Genomic DNA, 18,507 nt, shown 5'->3' on the forward strand with positions numbered 1-18,507 from the left:
TAGAAACCTTAGAAAAATTACAAAAAATAATCTGGGGAGTTGGGTTTATTCAAAGAATGCAAACTGGCATTAATATTCACAAACCAATGCTACTCATAGAAATAATCTTAACCAAAGAGGCTAGATTAAGTTGGGCGGTGGTGGCTCATGCCTTTAATCCCAGCACTTGGGAGGCAGAGGCAGATGGATCTCTGTGAGTTCCAGGCCAGACTGGTCTACAAAGTGAATTCCAGGAAGCTAAGGATACACAGAGAAACCCTGTCTCAAAACAACAACAACAACAACAAAAAGGCCAGATTAAGATTAATATTTATTAAAAAGATGATCTACAAAAGCAGAATGGTGGGGCTGGGGGAACAGAGGGTCAGGAGGGCCTGAGTCGGGGTGCAGGCTTGTGATCCAGTACTGCGGACGTGGAGACAATCAGATCCCTGGCCTTGCTGACCACCAGCCTAACCTGCCTTAGGCCCCAGTGAAAAAACCCTGTGTACAAAAGTAAGGTGAATGGCTTCTGAGGAATAAATAACACTTCTGGATGACCTCTGCATCAGTATCCCACCCCCACACACAGGAAACGTGATGACTTGCTACAAAATTTCACTCTTAAATTACCTATCTGGATAAAGGACTTATCTAGGATGGATGGATATATATATATATATATATATATATATATATATATATATATATATATATATATATATATATATATTTTAATTTGGCAAAAGATTCTGAGCAGCTCTAACTAAGCATGGTAAATAAACATGAAAAACTAGGACTTTGAACTGTATGCTAGACTTTTATGAGTCATGCTTTCAGAGGGGCTTTAAGTAACTGTAAATTGAAAATAATTTTTAAAAATTTAATTAAAACAAAATTACATCATTCCCCCTCCTGTCCTGCTTCCCTACCAAGTTCACCGCTTTCTCTTTAGCCATTGGTATTACACATACGTACAGACACATAAACATATAAATACACGTATGTACAGACACATAAACATATAAATACACATACGTACAGACACATAAACATATAAATACACATACATACAAACACATAAACATATAAATACACATGCATACAGACACATAAACATATAAATACACATGCATACAGACACATAAACATAAATACACATACAAACACATAAACATATAAATACACATACGTACAGACACATAAACATATAAATACACATACGTACAGACACAAATACACATACATACAGACACATAAACATATAAATACACATACGTACAGACACATAAACATAAATACACATACATACAAACACATAAACATAAATACACATATGTACAGACATATAAACATATAAATACAGCCTGCTGAGTCAGTTCAGGGTACATGCTTGCATGCACATGTTTCTAGAACTGACCTCTTGGTATTGAATAACCAGGGGCCTCATCCTTGGGGAAGACTCATTCTCTCCCTTTCAACTTGTAGGTCTTCATCTATGGGTGGGGCCTAGAGATCTCCCTGTCTTCACTGGGATGCCAACTGTTGTAATTAATTGTTCACGTCTTCTTTAGGCAGCCATGATGTGTCGTCACTTCCCTGTCATAGCTAGAGGACACACTTAAGCAGACTTTCTACTCCTCTGGCTCTAAAAAATCTTTCCACCACCTCTTCTGGGATGTTCTCTGAGCCTTAGATGTAGGTGTTGTGTTGTAGTGTTTATTTATCATTTGGGCCTTTGACAAGTCATGTCTGTCTGTAATGAGTTGCTACTGCTGCTGCAAAAAGAAGCTTCTTTGATGAGAGGTGAGATCTGTGTTTACCTGTGGGTATAAGGATAAGTATTTAGAATACAATTAGGAACTACATTAGTTTAGGTAAATGGTAGTTGTAGGTTCTCTAGGTCCAGGATCTCATTAGCTATCTGCAGTTGACTAGGTTTACAGTAGCAGGCGTGATTTCCCTCCTGTTAAGCAGGCCTTGAGTCCAGTTAGACAGCTGTTGATTACTGCCAGGACGTGAATGCCACTAGTGTTCTTTTAGGAATATCTGGCTATGCTGGTCACTGTTGTGACATCACAGCTGGGTAGGACTATTGGTTGCTTCCTCCCTTAGCTTATAGATTAACTTCTTGTACTATGAAAGGATGCTCAAATCCTCTAAGGATGTGATGTCTTCAGCAATATGGACTTACCTTCAACTTCTAGGAGGCAACTAAGTAGAACTACCCTACCTTGTTTTGGGATCCTCTCGCACTCTTCTGACAAGCAACTTAAAGGAGGTTTCTCATGCTTGGTACTAGGGGCTTTGCTAAATAGTCTATGGTTCTTGGCGGGGTACAATAACCCCAGGTGGTGTAACTTCATCTAAACTATATACATTTGTATACATATACACTTAGGTGTAATTTTAGGTAAATATAAAACAACACTTCATGTTATTAAACTATTACTAATAATTATTACATCATTTCCTATGTCATTTTTAAGCATTCTTATTTACCCCTCTTCCCTCTGGCCTTCCGTATTGTTTTCCCTCTTCCTCCTCCCCAGTTGAGGCCCCCTTCCCCATTTTCCCTCTGTATTACCTGCCATCATCTCACTAGAGTACCCCTCACCCCACCCCCACATCCCATTTACTTTCCTGGCTTCTGCAGTTTCTCTAGGTCACTGCTTCTCAACCTTCCTGATGCTGTGACCTTCTAATATAATACCTCATGTTGTGGTGACCCCCAACCATAAACTTATTTTGTTGCTGCTTCACAACTATAATTTTGCTACTGTTATGGATCATATTGTAAATATCTGATATGCAAGTTGAGAACCGTTACTCTAGGTTATATATTCACATCTAAAGATTTGGAGCTAGGAACCATGGATGAGAGAGACTATTCAGCATTTGTCTTTCTGTGTCCGGGTTACTTCACGAGTTCATCCATTTACCTGCACATTTCGTGATTCAAGATTTATTTTTCTTTCTTTCCTTTTTTTTTTGGGTTGTATTTCATTATGGATATGTGTCATATCTCATTGTCCGTCAGTCAAAGGCCATATAGGCTGTTTCCATTCCCTAGCTATGTGAACATTATTGAGCAAGTACTTGTGAAATACCATAGAATTTTAGTTCTCCTGTTTGTATTCTTGGATATTCAGTCACCAGAATATTCTTTCCAAAAACTGCATTTTTATAGACTTTTAAATGAAAAATCAAACAAAACATTGTCTTTCTGTGTACCTAGATGTTTTACACCCTCTACCAGTATACATTTAAAATACAATTCTGAGGGTCAGGGCATGTCTCCTTAGTAGTATGTTCAGATTCTCTGCTCGAGAGCATTGCTTCTCCTGGGGATAAAAGCTTTCCTGGGCTAGATGCGTGTGAGTAACCTGGTAAGGTCTGCACTGTCGAGCCTGACTCAGTTGGTCGCTGATTGTTCAGGAAGCGGGACTGCTGGAGCGTCCCGGCAGCACTGTCAGCCAGGAGCAGCAGAGGAAGTGGGTGGAGGACTTGAGTAGACAAGTAGAAGACGACCAGCAAAGGAAAACCGAGGAGAAAATGATACGTTCAAAGGTAACCCGGCAATCTCTGGCTTCAGTGGAAGTGAGAGTCCCAGTCTTTCCTCACATAAACTTGCAAATATTCTGAAACTGCTGGGCAAATTAAACATTTATCCTTATGAAACTGTTTTCATAGAATGCATTTAGTGTGGTTTTACATAGCTTTTTAAAACTTTAGAAGTGAATTTTTAAAAAATTCCTAAGATAGTTATCTAATTACAGAATCAAAAAATACAATTTTGTTAGTTATTATGAAGTATATACTACTTGACTTCTCTGAGATTTGATTTACTTTTATTTTTATAGGTGTTTGCCTGAATATATGTCTGCACCACATGTGTACAGTGCCCAAGGAGGCCAGAGTAGAGTTAGGATGCCCTGGAGCTAGAGTAACAGGCAATTGCTAGCAGCCATGTGCTAGCTGGGTGCTGGGAACAGAACCCAGGTCTCTTCTTGGAAGAGCAGCCATCTCTCCAGCCGATCAGTGTTTGTCATTGGTAATTTTTATGGGAGTAGTTGAAAAAGTTCTGAGCATTTCTCATTTGTCACTGTTAGGGCGAGGACCATGACAGATGGGCAATGCATTTTGATTCGTTAAAGAGCCTTCCTGGGTCTCAGTCTCGGCTGTCCTGTCAGTTACCACACCAACACCCGGAGTCCTTTTGTGTCTCTCCTGACACTCAGGAGCTGGCCGATGTCAACAGTGTTTACACACCTCCGCCTGCTGTCCAGGTGGAGCTTTCAGAGGAAGAACAGCAATCCAGACCTGTTCGGGATATGGCTGTGTCTTACGGTCAGAAAACAAAGTACGTTGACTTTAGTGTTTAGTCCTTTAGAAAGTGTATTCAATTGACTAGAACCGTGTCCAGCAAGTTTCAGTTTGGCATTTTTCTCTGAAATAGAAATGATTAGCAGATGTAACTTGGGGGGGGGGAGGGTAACCTTTCTGATGTTTTGACTAACTAATGTATGCTTCACAGCTTTCTCCGTTCTATGACTGCACTCCTGGACCCAGCACAGATTGAGGAGCGGGAAAGGCGCCGGCACAAACAATTAGAACATCAGGTATCACACTGTAAAACACCTAGTGTTTCCATAGTGTGCCTCACATTGTAAACATTGTTCTTTGCCTTAGTTAAGTCATGATGGCCAACATACACCTAAGTAAATGGAAAATTGAATTTTTTTCCCCCTGTAGTTTAGGCTGGTCTTGAACTTGCTATGTAGCCAAAGCTGGTCTTGAATTCTTGATCTTCTGTCTCTACCTCCCAAATCCCAAGATTACAGGCATATGCCACCACACACAGCTGGAAATTGATGGAAATTTTCAGCTTGGGTCCAGTTATATCTTGCTGTAAATCCAGTCTTTTAACACAACTGGTGTCATTTTAGACTTCAGCTTGGGCTGAGAACTAGACAGTGTTATTGCCATGCTGCCTGCCTTCTGGTGGAGCCATTAAATGAGTATGTTACATACATGACTTTGTGCTATTATTAAACCTTGGCTACTTCCTCAGAGTTCTGTTCAGGTCTTTGAAAGAAAACATACCAAGAAAAAAAAAAACAAAGTAGACTTCCGACTAAGCAATCTACTAGGTAATATAAGGCTGAGATTAAAACTCATTTTATTCTGATGTTAGAGGGACTTGAGTGACTTTTTGTGGTTCTCTTTTCTCTGAATAGTTTGTGTGTTGAAATGAGCCCTCGCCATGTTGTTCAGATGTGGCTTAAACATTTTCTTACCTGGTCTTCTGAGTAGCAGGGGCCACAGATAGGCACTCAGCACACAGCACTGTATCCAACACAGATAGGCACTCAGCACACAGCACTGTATCCAACGCAGATAGGCACTCAGCACATAGCACTGTATCCCAGCAGATAGGCACTCAGCACACAGCACTGTTCCTAGGTTCAGCAGTTCTTTTAAACATTTTGTGAGTAATTTGGCCCAGTTTTCTTTTTTGAACTCAGTGAAAAGCTGAGCACATCTCCCATTTATCGGTCAGGGTAGTGAGTGCTGAGGTAATTTCGTTAGTAGATTCGTTTTTGTGCTACACGTGCTGGATAAGCACAATTCTCCCTCATTCCATTATGTGTGGGACTGATAACCGGGTGCTCCATCAGTTTTGATTTGTGACAGTGACTTGTGATTATTTATGACTAGAAAGCAATTATGGCTCAGGTGGAAGAGAACCGCAGGAAGAAGCGGCTGGAAGAAGAACAGAGGAAGAAGGAAGAGCAGGAAGAGGAGCAGCGCTTGGCTCGGGAACGGGAGGAGATGCAGAGGCAGTATGAAGAGGACATTCTTAAGCAGAGACAGAAGGAAGTGGGTACTTGTATGGTGCAGTGATGAAAAGGCTGGTGTCTGCACATGGTTTGAATGGTGCACCACACGTGGAGACATTACAGCTAAGGAAGGGGAGGCTTGGCAAGGTCACACTCCTCGAATGGTCCAGATCTCAGATGCTGCGTGCTTGGCCTGCTAATGGGAGGTGGTCAGGGAGAACACAGCACCAAGCTTCATTATGAGCTGGATAGTAGATACATAGAACCTTCTAATAATTCTAGGTATTGGGCCCAAAGGATGGCTCAGCAGGTAAGGGGTGTTGACCACCAGTACCTGGAACCCATGTTCCAGAAGAGGATTCGGAAAGTTAATTTATAATCTCCACACACATACTGTGGTACAACCATTACCACCTCCTCATCCCTAAATAAATCTAAAGTAATAATGATTGTAGATATTAAAAAAGAGTAGTGATTGGCTGGAATTGCTGGTGAAATTCCTGGCTGAGTTAAGAGCTTCCGTTAGGCTTGGTAATAGCCTTTTCAAAGAGTGGATGTCTTGTTGTCTAGCAGTTAGCGATTCAGATAAGGTAGGTAGGGTGGTCCCAGTGCTGTGTCTGAGCTGACCTGACCATGCAGACCGTCCAGTGATAGTTCAGTTGTCAGCTTTAGAAACACTGAGTCTGCACTTTCTTGCCAGGTTTTTACTTGATACCTTTCGGAAATGGGATGTGGAAAGGTATGGCCTGCACTCCAGTTTCATTGAGTAGGCTGTGACAGCTGGCTTAGTGGTGGTGCACACCTGTAATCCCAACATTTGGGAGTTCAAGGACAGCCTGGTCTACACGATGAGACCCTGTCTAATAGCAAGAACAAAAGCATGTTAAACTATCCTCTCTAAAAGGCCCTATTGACTGTCCTTCAGCTGCTTTCTAGACCAGTGCTCACTAGGTAAGGGAAAGCTTGAGCATTTGTACTGAATGGGAACAGTCACTTCATTGAATGTCCTTGGTAATTGTTTCATGGTGTATGTCAATCTTGATAGGAAATCATGACTCTAAAGACAAATGAGCTATTCCACACAATGCAGCGAGCTCAGGAGTTGGCACAGAGACTGAAACAGGAGCAGAGGATCCGAGAACTGACTCAGAAAGGACATGATGCATCCCGGCTGATTAAAAATCTTGGCGGTAAGTGACTAATCAGATTTTTATTCATAGTTTTGATTTTGAAGATGATTTTAAATACTTGCCTACTTTAAATCCTTAAGAACACACATTAAGTATTTTTAAAGGAACATAAGCTTTTCATCTAACCCATCTTTAATAATTTAGAAAGCTGCCTCGAAGTATTATTACACGTTGCAGTATCTTTTTCTGCATACACAAAAATTTTTACAGTAATCCTGACATAGGTAAAATGTGTACTTTAATATTCATTCTTAGATTTTTAAATTCAGCAAGGGCTAAGAATATAGGTTAACTTTAAATAATAAATTTAGGCCATACTATTAAGTCTAGCCTTTCAAAATTTTTCCTACAGTTTATGGTGATTAAGTCAAAAAGTCTTTTTGTTTTTGTTTTTGTTTTTCGAGACAGGATTTCTCTGTGTAGCTTTGCGCCTTTCTGGAAACTCGCTTTGGAGACCAGGCTGGCCTCGAACTCACAGAGATCCACCTGCCTCTGCCTCCCGAGTGCTGGGATTAAAGGTGTGCACCACCACCGCCCGGCCAAGTCAAAAAGTCTTTAACTGCTGCAGTACCTTAGTCTTTTAGTGCAAGGGCTCAAACCCAGGGCCTTGTGTGGTAGGCAAACACAGCCGCCCAGCTGTGTCCCTAGCCCCCACATGGAGTTTGTTTGTACTCTTCCTCATCATTTAAGACTTTCCATGTCTGTTTCTCATTGCTATCTGACACACAGCACAAGTGGATTATAAGGCTTCCACTAACGTTTCCAGTTCAAGAAGTGATGCTAAGGAGGCTGCTGATGAAACTTCCACAGCCTCTCCCAAGAAGGACACCGGAGTGCAGACAGGTATTCATGTCAAGTGTTTCTTGTTCTGTTTGTCTAAAGTGAAGACATCACAGGGGCTGTTGTCTTTGCAATAGCGTCTCTTGTAGCCAAGGGTGACCTAGAAATAATCCCACCTGTGGAACACTGGCATTACAGGGATGTAGCACTGTGCCCTTTCATGTGACACTGGGGACTGAGTCCAGGACATAGTGCATGCTAGGCATGCGCTTTACCAAACTGAGCTACAGTTCCACCTAGAAATTTGAGTTTTTAACAAAATAAAGGGGTCTTTTGATTTTTTTAGGCTTGGATGATTGTGAGCTCTAATTCACATAACATATTGAGTCCTCCCCCCTCTTTTCTTTGTAGTTCAGAGAATAAGGGCCTTATACTTTCTAGGCAAGCACTCGACCAGTTAGCTAAATATCTAGCCCAAATCTTACCCATATAAGGGGCACTATTTGTTGCTGGTCTGGAATTCTCAGAAATCTTGCTGCCTCTCCCTCCCAAGTTCTACTATTAAAGGCATGCAGCCAGGCGGAGGTGGCCCACACCTTTAATCCCAGCACTCAGGACAGAACCAGGTGGATCTCTTCGAGTTCGAGGCCACCCTGGTCTACAGAGCGACATCCAGGACAGGCACCAAAACTACCCCGAGAAACCCTGTCTCGAAAAACAAAAACAGACAAAAAAGGCATTGCACACCGTGCCCAGCTCTGTTTGGTGTTCTTTAACATACTCATACTTGTGCAGTTACCATCACAATTTTAGAACCTTTTCAGTATTCAAATTGATTTTCTATGAAAGATGCTTTTTTTGTTGTTTTTGTTTTGTTTTCGAGACAGGGTTTCTCTGTGTAGCTTTGGAGCCTGTCCTGGAACTCACTCTGTAGCCCAGGCTGGCCTCAAACTCACAGAGATCCTCCTGGCTATGCCTCCGGAGTGCTGGGATTAAAGGCGTGCGCCAACCGCCTGGTGAAAGATGCTTTTTAAAAATACAAATACATCACCAATTTGCATGTCATCCTTACACAGGGGCCATGCTAATCTCACTCCAGTTTTAGTGTATGTGCATTGGTATTGAGCACAGGACTCAATGAGTAACTCACAAATAGGGACTCTTCCACTCTCCAGCTCATTGTGTCCATACTTCTCATGGAACCAGAATTATGCTGTAAATGGTCTTTTGTGCCTGGCTTACTGACTTCAGCGTGATATATGGGTTTATCCCTATTGTAGATCTTATTATGACACAATTCCATTTATTCCTTAGACTCCACTGTGGGAATTATACTGGATTTTGTTCTATGAACATTTCGATTATTTCTACTTAGGACTATTATTATAAACAGTGCCACTGTGACTAGTTAAAAAAATTTTGTGTAAATGTTTTCTGTTCTCTTAGTAAAGAGGGGTTAGAATTTGTGAATTATATGATAGGTGTATTAAGTATTTTGGTGAGCTGCTGAACTGTCATCCAAAGCACCTGTTTTTACAGCAGTGTAGAGGTGTTCTTATCTCTCCATGTCTTTGCAACACTTAGATTCTTATCTGCATTACCCCAGTGACTGATATTGCATGTATTTTCATGTGCTAGTCTTAAATTTTAAATAACACAATATCCACAATGGACACTCCTGAACAAAAAGGGATTTGCAATTTAGTGTATATATGTATAAGGGTGAGTGGGCAGGCTTGTGTAATTGAGTGGATGGCATCAAATTTCCTGGAGCTGGAATTATAGGTGGATAGGTGCTGGGAACCAAACTTTAAGGGCAGGACTGGTAAGTGCTGAGCCAGTTCTTCAGCCCCTAGGTTTGGAGACTTTTTGAGGCAAGACCCGAAGACATCTTTAACTCTTCAGGGAAACCCTACTTGTTTTATTTTCTCAGTTCCATAAAGTTATCTTTTCCCATTTAAAACTAGTTATAAATGGGCCTTCCTGAAGTATTTGTTTATAGCTCCTGATGGATCCTAAAATAGATTCTAATATTAAGCCAAGAGATCACATTGCCCAGGCCACTCTAACATTGTACTGTGACAGACTTTTCCTGGTTAGATGAAACATATCTTATCCCAGAGAGGAAGCCCAAGATATTAGAGTATCAACTGTATCAACATCCCATTGGTGAACCATTGAGTTTTTATTATTAACAGGAATATGGCTAAGGGGTTATTGTTGAAGATCAGAGATAATTCAAAAGCAGCTACATCATCAAAGAGCCCACCCCAAAACTGGTGTCCATCCCTGAAAGCTGCAGCCTGGAGGTCTGCAGCTTGCAGACAGCTCTACAGCAGGACTGTCTCCTCTGCACTTTGGCTGGGCAGTCTCCTCCAGCAGGGGTTTCTTTTTATATAGTGCTCTTTATATAGTCCCTCAAGAGTCTTCAAGATTTTTCTCTCATATATTTGTCCTTTTATTTCCCTCCGGGGGCTCAAGAGCCTCCCCTTCTTTCCTGTAGGAAACAGCCATAAACACATCACTATTTTCTGCCTGTTACTTGAGATATTCTATTAGTTCAGTATACCAGACTAGCCACAGTTCATCTGAAGGGATGGTGATAACTGGTGATAGGGCATTGTGATATTTGTGGTGCCACTCCAATGCATTCTTAAAATTGCTTCGTTAATGGTAATGTTGAATGTTTAATGTCGCGCCTGCTGTAGAAAACAGTATAGCAGTTGCTCAAAAAAGTGAATAGAATTCCATTTTTAGGTTTACATTTGTAGAAACTTGGATTCACAGCAGCATTTCTTAGGTTGCTTCCAACCTAAGTATCTATGTAGACGAACAAAATTAGGCCTATTTTATACAGTGGAATTAGCATAAGGAAATTCTGACATGTATCTAATAACTACATGGTTATAAACTGTAGCTAGAGGTTTCCTGCCTTGCCCACAGTCAGGACAAATCTTTGTCACCCGCCAGTCCCACAGCCGCTCAGACCCAACCAAGTAAACACAGAGACTTATATTGCTTACAAACTGTATGGCTGTGGCAGGCTTCATGCTAACTGTTCTTATAGCTTAAATTAATCCATTTCCATAAATCTATATACCTTGCCACGTAGCTCGTGGCTTACCGGCATCTTCACATGATGCTTGTCCTGGAGGCAGCTGGCAGTGACTCCTGCCTTCCTGTTCTTTTCTCCTCTGTTAGTCCCGCCTATACTTCCTGCCTAGCCACGGGCCAATCAGTGTTTTATTTATTGACCAATCAGAGCAACACATTTGCCATACAGAACATTCCACAGCAATAAACTCTTTATACTATTTGAATAAGCCAGTCTATTTAAATTCTTTTATTTTTTTATACGGTGTCTGGGCTGGCCTGGAACTTGCTTCCTGAAACTCTGTAGACCAAGCTGGCACTGAAATTGTTCCAGTCCTCTAATTGTTGGGATGATAGGTGTGTAGCACAAAGCTCTGTTTATATGGGCTATTCGGAATAGACATTTCTAGAATATCCAAACTGAATAGTGTTACCAGCTTTTTCTTGAAAGGGAGCAGTTCTTTAATGGGTAGCTTCATTTTGAGGATTGAATTCCTAGGGATGAAAGAATGGCACAGCAGGTAAAGGTGATGCCACCAAGGCCAAGAACCCTAGTTCCACCCTTGGAATTCACATGGCAGAAGGAACCAACTTCCACAAGTTGTCCTTTGACTCCCATGTGCATGACCCACCAACTAATAAAGTCATTAAGTATCTTTGGGAAAAGTGTATTTCTACCATGTTTTTAAAATTAACCATTTGGAATTTTTATCTAGATGACTTAAATTTAGGAAATTTCAGCGATGCACTACCACACTGTGGATCATTAACAGACAAGGGCATTAGAAACTTTTCTTCTCCAGAGATTTCTGCAGAATTTAATGGACAGATTAGCACTAAAAAAGACAAGCAAGAACTAAGTATGGATAAAGGCACTAATTTAGACAAAGAAAACAGCTGGTATAATGGCCAGTGTAATCAGTATAGAAGAACAGAGAAACAAACAAAACTTATGAAGAAGTGTCCCAAAAAGCCTGCTTGGAATATAAATAAGCCTCTCAAAAGGTATGTTCCTGCATCAGCAAAGTACCCTGTCCATCTCCAGAAGGAGAAAGAAGAAAAAAAGGTAAGAAGGCAGATGGAGCTGCTTCACTTACTAGAAAGAAACCACCCTGAGAACCTCTCCCAAAACAGAGGCACTTCACCAGAAGTTCTTACTTCATCTCATCGAGAAACTGAGTCAGAGATCAGGTTGCATCTAATCAAAAAGGTAAGACTCTTTTATTTTATTACTATGTAGTAATGTTTCTGAATTCAAAGTAGTTGCCCAAATCCATGCTTTCAGAAGGCTGTAGTTCATCTAAGTAGGTTATAGAAAATTATGTTAGCGGTCAGAGGAAGACAGCCATACTTGTTATATGAACTGACTATTGTATAACACCTGAACTGAACAGCTGCATCAGAGACTGTAGCCCCAAAAGCCAAATCTTTATGCAGATGAATGCTTCTTTATTCAAATGCATATGAAAATGTCACATACATAAAATGAAATACTACTCAGTTGTAAAGAAAAATGAAACTAACCCTATCTCAAAAACAACAAAACAAAAGCTTATTAATTTAGCATGTAAGTACACATAAAAGTATAGTATACAATTTAGGAGACCGAAGAAATAATAGGTAATTAAAGGATGGAATGTAGGCAGGATACATGAATTCTGAGTGAAGATACAAAGTTTTCTTTTGTTTTTTGTAGTGGACAAGTGAATAAAATCATGGTAGTGAGTATAACCCTTAACAGAGCCAGGTGTGATGGGACATGTCTTTAATCCCAGCACTCTGGAGGCAGCTAGGGAGTTTGAAGCCAGCCTGGTCTACACAGGAAATCTAGAGACCCTTCTCAGAAAACACCACAAGAAAGAAAAAAAAAACACTGAAACCTAAGCAAAGCTCCAGAATGGTCCTCCTGACTTAGAAGTTCACTGTGATGTAGTTTTGGGCTGATGAAGTGTTTTAGAGTGCCTTCCTCAAAGTAGCTGTATGAACTTTTTGTGAATTAGAATACTGAGATTTTATTAAAACAATAAAACTCATATATTCTGTCCATGTAGAAAGGAATTACTGGACTGGTCCTATACTGTATCACATACAGTATTCTTATTTAAGTATGCCCAGTTCATTTAAGCATGTCTGAGAAGTTGGTGAGAAAGCTCAGCAGGTCAAGGTGCCTGCTACAAGAGCCTGAGGACCTGAGACTGAGACCCGTGTTACTAGGACAGAAGCAAAAGTTGTCTTCTGATTTGCATGCACACACTGTACACATGCATGCATGCACATATACAGTGTTTTAGAAGTATCTGGAGACGTGAAAATGTCACTCTGTTTGCTTGTGTTATCCATCTTTTAGGTAGAAGAACCTCTGAAAACTCCTTCAGTTATTAAAGAAAGGTATGTATATTACTTCCTTAGCTACTTAGGTGCTTTTTTGTGTGGGAAACAAAATACCCATTCAAAATCTGGATGACAATTCCATGTGCAGATAAAGGCAGGATAGGAAAGGATAGGATAGGAAAGAGGTATAGCTGGCTTTCACTGATTTGGTAAATGTTTAATATAGAGTGGTTTTTAGCTGGACTGGACCTAAGCAGGTTTGACTTTTCCATGTCTATCAACACTGGAATAGGCATTCAGTTTGGATAAATCGGATAGGGAAATAGATTGGTTAAAACCAGCATTTAAAAAAAAATCCATTTAATTAGGTGGAAGTTTAGGCTGCTTAAATTTTTTTATTCATCTGTGTGCATAACCAAACTGGTTTTAGACTTGTCTCACAATTTGAGCTTAACACTAACTTTAGTTCAGATAGCACAGGCATAATTTCATAGTAAATCAAGTAAAGAGAAATGAGGTTGAACCCACCCAACAAGACTCTTAGAATCTAACAGTTTAAATTAAATACCCCCGCCATGTATCTCCATTGTACTATTTTATGAAAAAAGTTACAGACCTTAGATTGTTGTATCTAGTATTCCTTAAGGTAGACCAGACTCATCTTAGATGAACTGCAATGTGGTTAGATGTGTTGAAAACAAGCAGTTTCTAGGGGCCAGAGAGATGATGGCTCAGCAGGTAAAAGCACACAGCCTGTTTGCTGCTCTTCCAGAGGATCTAGGTTCATTTCTCAACGCCCACATAGTGACCCACAACCACCTATGACTCTAGTTCTAAAACATGCAATTTCTTATTAAAGTTTGGGTTTTTGTTTTTTGATAGGTTTCAGTCATCACCAGCAGTAAAGAGTAGAACTCAACAAACTCAGACTAATTCATCACACTTACCACTAAAAAACAGTGACTATGAAAAAGAGAATCTGACCTTAGGAGATGGTCAAACTAAATTATCAGATGAGCTGTCTCAGACATCTCATTTCATTCCCTACGTTCGAACAAATGAGATCTATTATCTTGATCCAGATGCACCGTTGTCTAGGCCTTCAACCCAGGACAACCAATACCAAAAATCTCATGGTAAGTTAAGTAGCATTTGAAGATGAGGGGCTAGAGATAGTTCAGTGGTAAAGAGTGCCTATTGTTCTTTCAGAAGTTTGGTTCCTAGTACCCACATTAGATGGCATGATGCTACCTAACAACTCCAACACCAGGGTGATTCAAGCCTTTCAGCTTCCACAGGCACCAGTACTCACATGCACACACATAACTTAATAAACTCCCAACCCTAAATGCTTCAACATTAGTTAGTCTATGAAAGATTTAACACACTACAGCTGTTAGTAATTTGCTTAACTGTTTTAAACCTTATCTTTATCTGTATCCTTCAGATTGTGAGCAACAACAAGAGCTATTTGACTCTGACCATACCAAGGATCCACTTCTTAATCCTAGATTGGTGAAAAACAGGGATCGACAGCAAGCTATCCTTAAGGGGCTTTCAGAATTAAGACAGGTATGAGCTTTTCACCAAGTAACTATTTAGATGTTTAGATGCTTGTTCTCTCTATATGGTGGCAGTGTTTGCATCCTAAGAATGAAAGTCCTAAGACAGTTTGGATATTATGACAATTTTTATTTAAAAATATGTACATTTAAACATCAAAACACAATAAAGTGCCAAAACCAAAGAAACAAATACACAATTATGCTTTAGTGAATTTTAACCAATATGGTCCATTCTTTTTTTTTTAAAGTTTAGAACAGAATAGATCTGTTCAAAGAATGAAATTATATACACGGAGCTATTCACCACTTTTCCCCATCCCTGTGATTTTTGCATAACCTTTTATACAGGCAAAAAAAACCAACCCTATAATGTGCTGAAACCTATGCAGGGGCCTATTAAACTGTATTTGAGTGTATTTGAGAAGAATTTCGCTCATGTGTTGCTTATCCTTTATTATTCTACCTAAAACTAGAAAACTACTCAGACCCATTTACTTGTATTCTTTAAGTGCTACCTCTGCTTACATACAGTTTGAGCATGTGACTAAACCTTGATAACTCTCCCAAAGGAACAAGAGAAAGGAGTGTGACGTTCACACTTCATCCTAACCCTTACACTGTTTCGGACGACCCTCGTGTCTTCTCATGATATTAAGAGCACTTGAGAATGGATTTCATTTGAAATCCACAGTTGCAGTAATTTTTTTTTTTAAAGCAATCATCCCTGTTTGTATAGTAGAAAATACTCTAGATAGGTAACACCTAAACAAGGAGGTCCACTATAAGAATTACTAAAAAAAAGATGAAACGAGCTATGTCCAATAACAATTCTATCCTGAGCTCAATAATTTTTCTCTATCTTGTATTTAAGTTGGCTATACACCTTCACTAAACTATCAATGTGATTGCAGGGTCTTCTCCAGAAACAAAAGGAGTTGGAAACGAATCTCATACCCTTAACTGCAAACCAAGAAGATAATTTTAGTTCTTCATTTTAAATGTGCTCACCACTCAACTGCATTATTCAAGCACCCAATGAAAAACTTCATTATGTAGTAAAATGCTGTATTTTTTAAATATAATAAAACAGTTTATAGTTAAAAAAAAAATGATCTCTGTCATACTAGGGTGTAAAAGTACTTTCTACTTACCATAATAGAGTCTGGAGATCCCTGACCTGTTAACATTGTTGCTTGTTTGTTCTGTAAGAGGTTCTTTTAGGGCGTGAGAAGTACTATTAATACACTGAGCTAGACTCTTACTAAAATAACTCAAATTCATTTTAGAATCCTGTGGTTTTTCTTGTTTTCACTATATTAAAGGTAGAGATGCCCCAGTTTTCACAACATTGACGTTAGCATTAACAGTGAGCAAGAGATGTAAGTTACATACGGGCTTGAAACTTATCTCCACCATACAGGTTTTTGTATATAGATTTAGTATAGCACTAAAGTGCCTAACTAGTTTTAATTAATTCCACCTCAAAGATCTGTTCCAAATTATTCACTGCCACTGAAAACAGAAGGCCCATTATAAACTCTCATTTGATTGGCTATAGGATCACACAAAACAGTACTTATCAAGGATCTCAAAGACTGACTAAAATTTAAGTGAAGCTAAATTTTTACACAGCTAAAGATTAAGAAAACGCTACTTGATATTATAGACACAGGTTTACTACCTAAAGTGCAACTGCACTGTTAGGTATAGCTTGAGGTACTGAGCCAAAATCCTATAAATATTGACACTGCTGGCTTATACCTGTGTAAAAACACTATACAAAAGCTTTACTCAAAATAAATAATTGACATTTCAGCAAAATTAGTTATCATCTGACATTAAAGAAAGTCATTACTATTTACCATTCTTTTATAAACATCAAATTTTACATATAAAACAGACTTCAATTTGAAGCCCAAGTACAGGTAACAAATGTAAAACTGAAAGGTGCCAACATGAGATAATCTGATTACAGTATGTCCAAAAAATATATTTATTTCAATTTTCAGATGCTTCAAATGTTACAGGCCATCATGATTTTAAGTGGGAAAGAAAAAAACGTTTCATAAAGGTTAGGAAATTTGTTTTTAAATCATCAATTCACACTTTTAAAAAACTGGAAAAAGTCCACAACAACCTATTTTTTTGGGGGGGGGGTGGTGTTGGTGGGGGTTTACTGTAATTTATCTTTGGACACATCCTTAACTTAATGGAGATTTCTCTATATCCAAGTTTTTGTAAGCAGATATAAAGTAATTTTCATTTTCTTGAGACTGAGTTGATGAAAGGGCATATGGTGTCCCCAGAAACGTCTGATGAGTGAGAACATTAAAATGACTAAACTGATGGGACATTTTTAATTGATTTTGATAAGCCTGACCGTTGCTATATGAATCTTGTTCGGCTGAATTGCTGTTCTCTCCTTCAGAGCATACTCTATCAATAGGAGCTCTCTCTTCACAATCAATTTGGTAAGTCTTATCTTCTAATAAACTTTTTTGCACGTCAAGACATGACTGCAATTCAATTTGAATATTCTGTTTTTGATCTGTTCCACTTGATCCTTTGGTCTCTCTCGCCAATATTTCTGAATGAAAACTGCTGAATACTTCTATATGTGAGATTTCATCCCCTGAATCCAGAGACATATCCTCTTCATCCTTTTCACCGTTTTCTAAAAGAGCTACATTTAAAAAACAAAAAGCCCTCCTCTATTGAAATACACAATTTGTTTAGTTTGTAAAATTTACACTACTCACACAACATAGTGCGTCAGGATCTGCAAAGTCCACAATCCCTTAAAGCTTGGTCTTCTGCCACAAGTTCACTTAGTCACAACACTCACACTAGGTGTGAGTGTCCAGATAATCCGATGCTAAAAGCTTCTGCGAAATGTGTTCACGTTTAATGTTGGGAAACCCCAACTCCCAGCTCCAAAGGGGTTAATGTCAAAACAGCATCTAAAGTTATACGGTAATTCAGTATTTCATAAGACAAATATAAAATAAAACTTCTGACATGTAGCTTCACTGAATTACTAAACTGGTTAGCTCTACTGAATGCTCAGCCATCTCTGCTTTTCACCAAAAATAATTTAAGAACAGCTTTTATTTTAAAATCTGGAACCAAGCAGAGGCCATCTCACAGAAGACTGAAGGTAAGTTACCCTCACGACCTGTAATTAAACTAGCACATCTATCTGAAGACCTTTTGTAGCCCAACAATCCCTCTATCTGCCTGCCTTAATAAAAACTAACAGCAAACAGCAGGCAATACAGCTTATATACACTCAGAGGGAAAATTAATCCTTTAAGTATGTGCCATTCAGACTAGACGAATGAATTACACAGTCTATACTAACAACTTGTGCTGACTACAGTATAATAAATGAGCACATCTTGTATAAACTAAGTCCTACAGTGATGTCTATTATTGACACTGAGGTAAATGGTGTCAATAAACATTTTACTATTGGATAAACAAAACCATTCCTCATTCTACCTCACCTAAAGAAAACAAAAACTACTAAAAAGTTACCTGACTGTGACTCAAGATTCTCAATAGCACCAAGCAGCGGAAGACTTTCTTCTGTGACTGAGTTATGATATCCCACAAGACTTTTAAAGTTTTGCATAAAGTCTTCAGCAGTTGCAACTACAATTCCATTATCTGTATAACTGGAAACCATCTTGACAGTCTTCTCTAAATTAAAAAAAGAAAATGTAC

General features: G+C 39.2%; 2 protein-coding genes and 1 pseudogene across 6 annotated transcripts in view; 1 reads left to right on the forward strand and 2 right to left on the reverse strand.

Moving 5' to 3' along the window:
• The window catches only part of Ccdc66 (coiled-coil domain containing 66), a 29,401-nt gene extending 13,050 nt beyond the window's left edge, over positions 1–16,351 (forward strand). For 2 of the 3 annotated variants that reach the window (XM_028882402.2, XM_028882404.2), the window contains 11 exons: positions 3,418–3,549; positions 4,092–4,342; positions 4,517–4,601; positions 5,701–5,862; positions 6,868–7,012; positions 7,742–7,855; positions 11,602–12,095; positions 13,233–13,273; positions 14,099–14,352; positions 14,664–14,788; positions 15,693–16,351. In XM_028882402.2, coding sequence (XP_028738235.1) covers positions 3,418–3,549; positions 4,092–4,342; positions 4,517–4,601; positions 5,701–5,862; positions 6,868–7,012; positions 7,742–7,855; positions 11,602–12,095; positions 13,233–13,273; positions 14,099–14,352; positions 14,664–14,788; positions 15,693–15,779 — 1,890 coding nt within the window. In that variant the 3' untranslated portion in view covers positions 15,780–16,351. The remainder of the gene's footprint in view (positions 1–3,417; positions 3,550–4,091; positions 4,343–4,516; positions 4,602–5,700; positions 5,863–6,867; positions 7,013–7,741; positions 7,856–11,601; positions 12,096–13,232; positions 13,274–14,098; positions 14,353–14,663; positions 14,789–15,692) is intronic. The other variant, XM_028882407.2, reaches the window with a different exon arrangement.
• Positions 8,824–8,921, reverse strand: LOC114702146 (annotated as a pseudogene).
• The window catches only part of Tasor (transcription activation suppressor), a 59,530-nt gene continuing 55,910 nt past the window's right edge, over positions 14,888–18,507 (reverse strand). For 2 of the 3 annotated variants that reach the window (XM_028882400.2, XM_028882399.2), the window contains 2 exons: positions 18,319–18,483; positions 14,888–17,464 (listed from right to left, as the gene is read on the reverse strand). In XM_028882400.2, coding sequence (XP_028738233.1) covers positions 16,983–17,464; positions 18,319–18,483 — 647 coding nt within the window. In that variant the 3' untranslated portion in view covers positions 14,888–16,982. Of the gene's footprint in view, positions 17,465–17,632; positions 17,742–18,318; positions 18,484–18,507 lie in introns of those variants that run through there. The other variant, XM_028882401.2, reaches the window with a different exon arrangement.

This window comes from Peromyscus leucopus, chromosome 9, assembly GCF_004664715.2.
Source record: "Peromyscus leucopus breed LL Stock chromosome 9, UCI_PerLeu_2.1, whole genome shotgun sequence".
Taxonomy (NCBI): Eukaryota; Metazoa; Chordata; class Mammalia; order Rodentia; family Cricetidae; genus Peromyscus; species Peromyscus leucopus.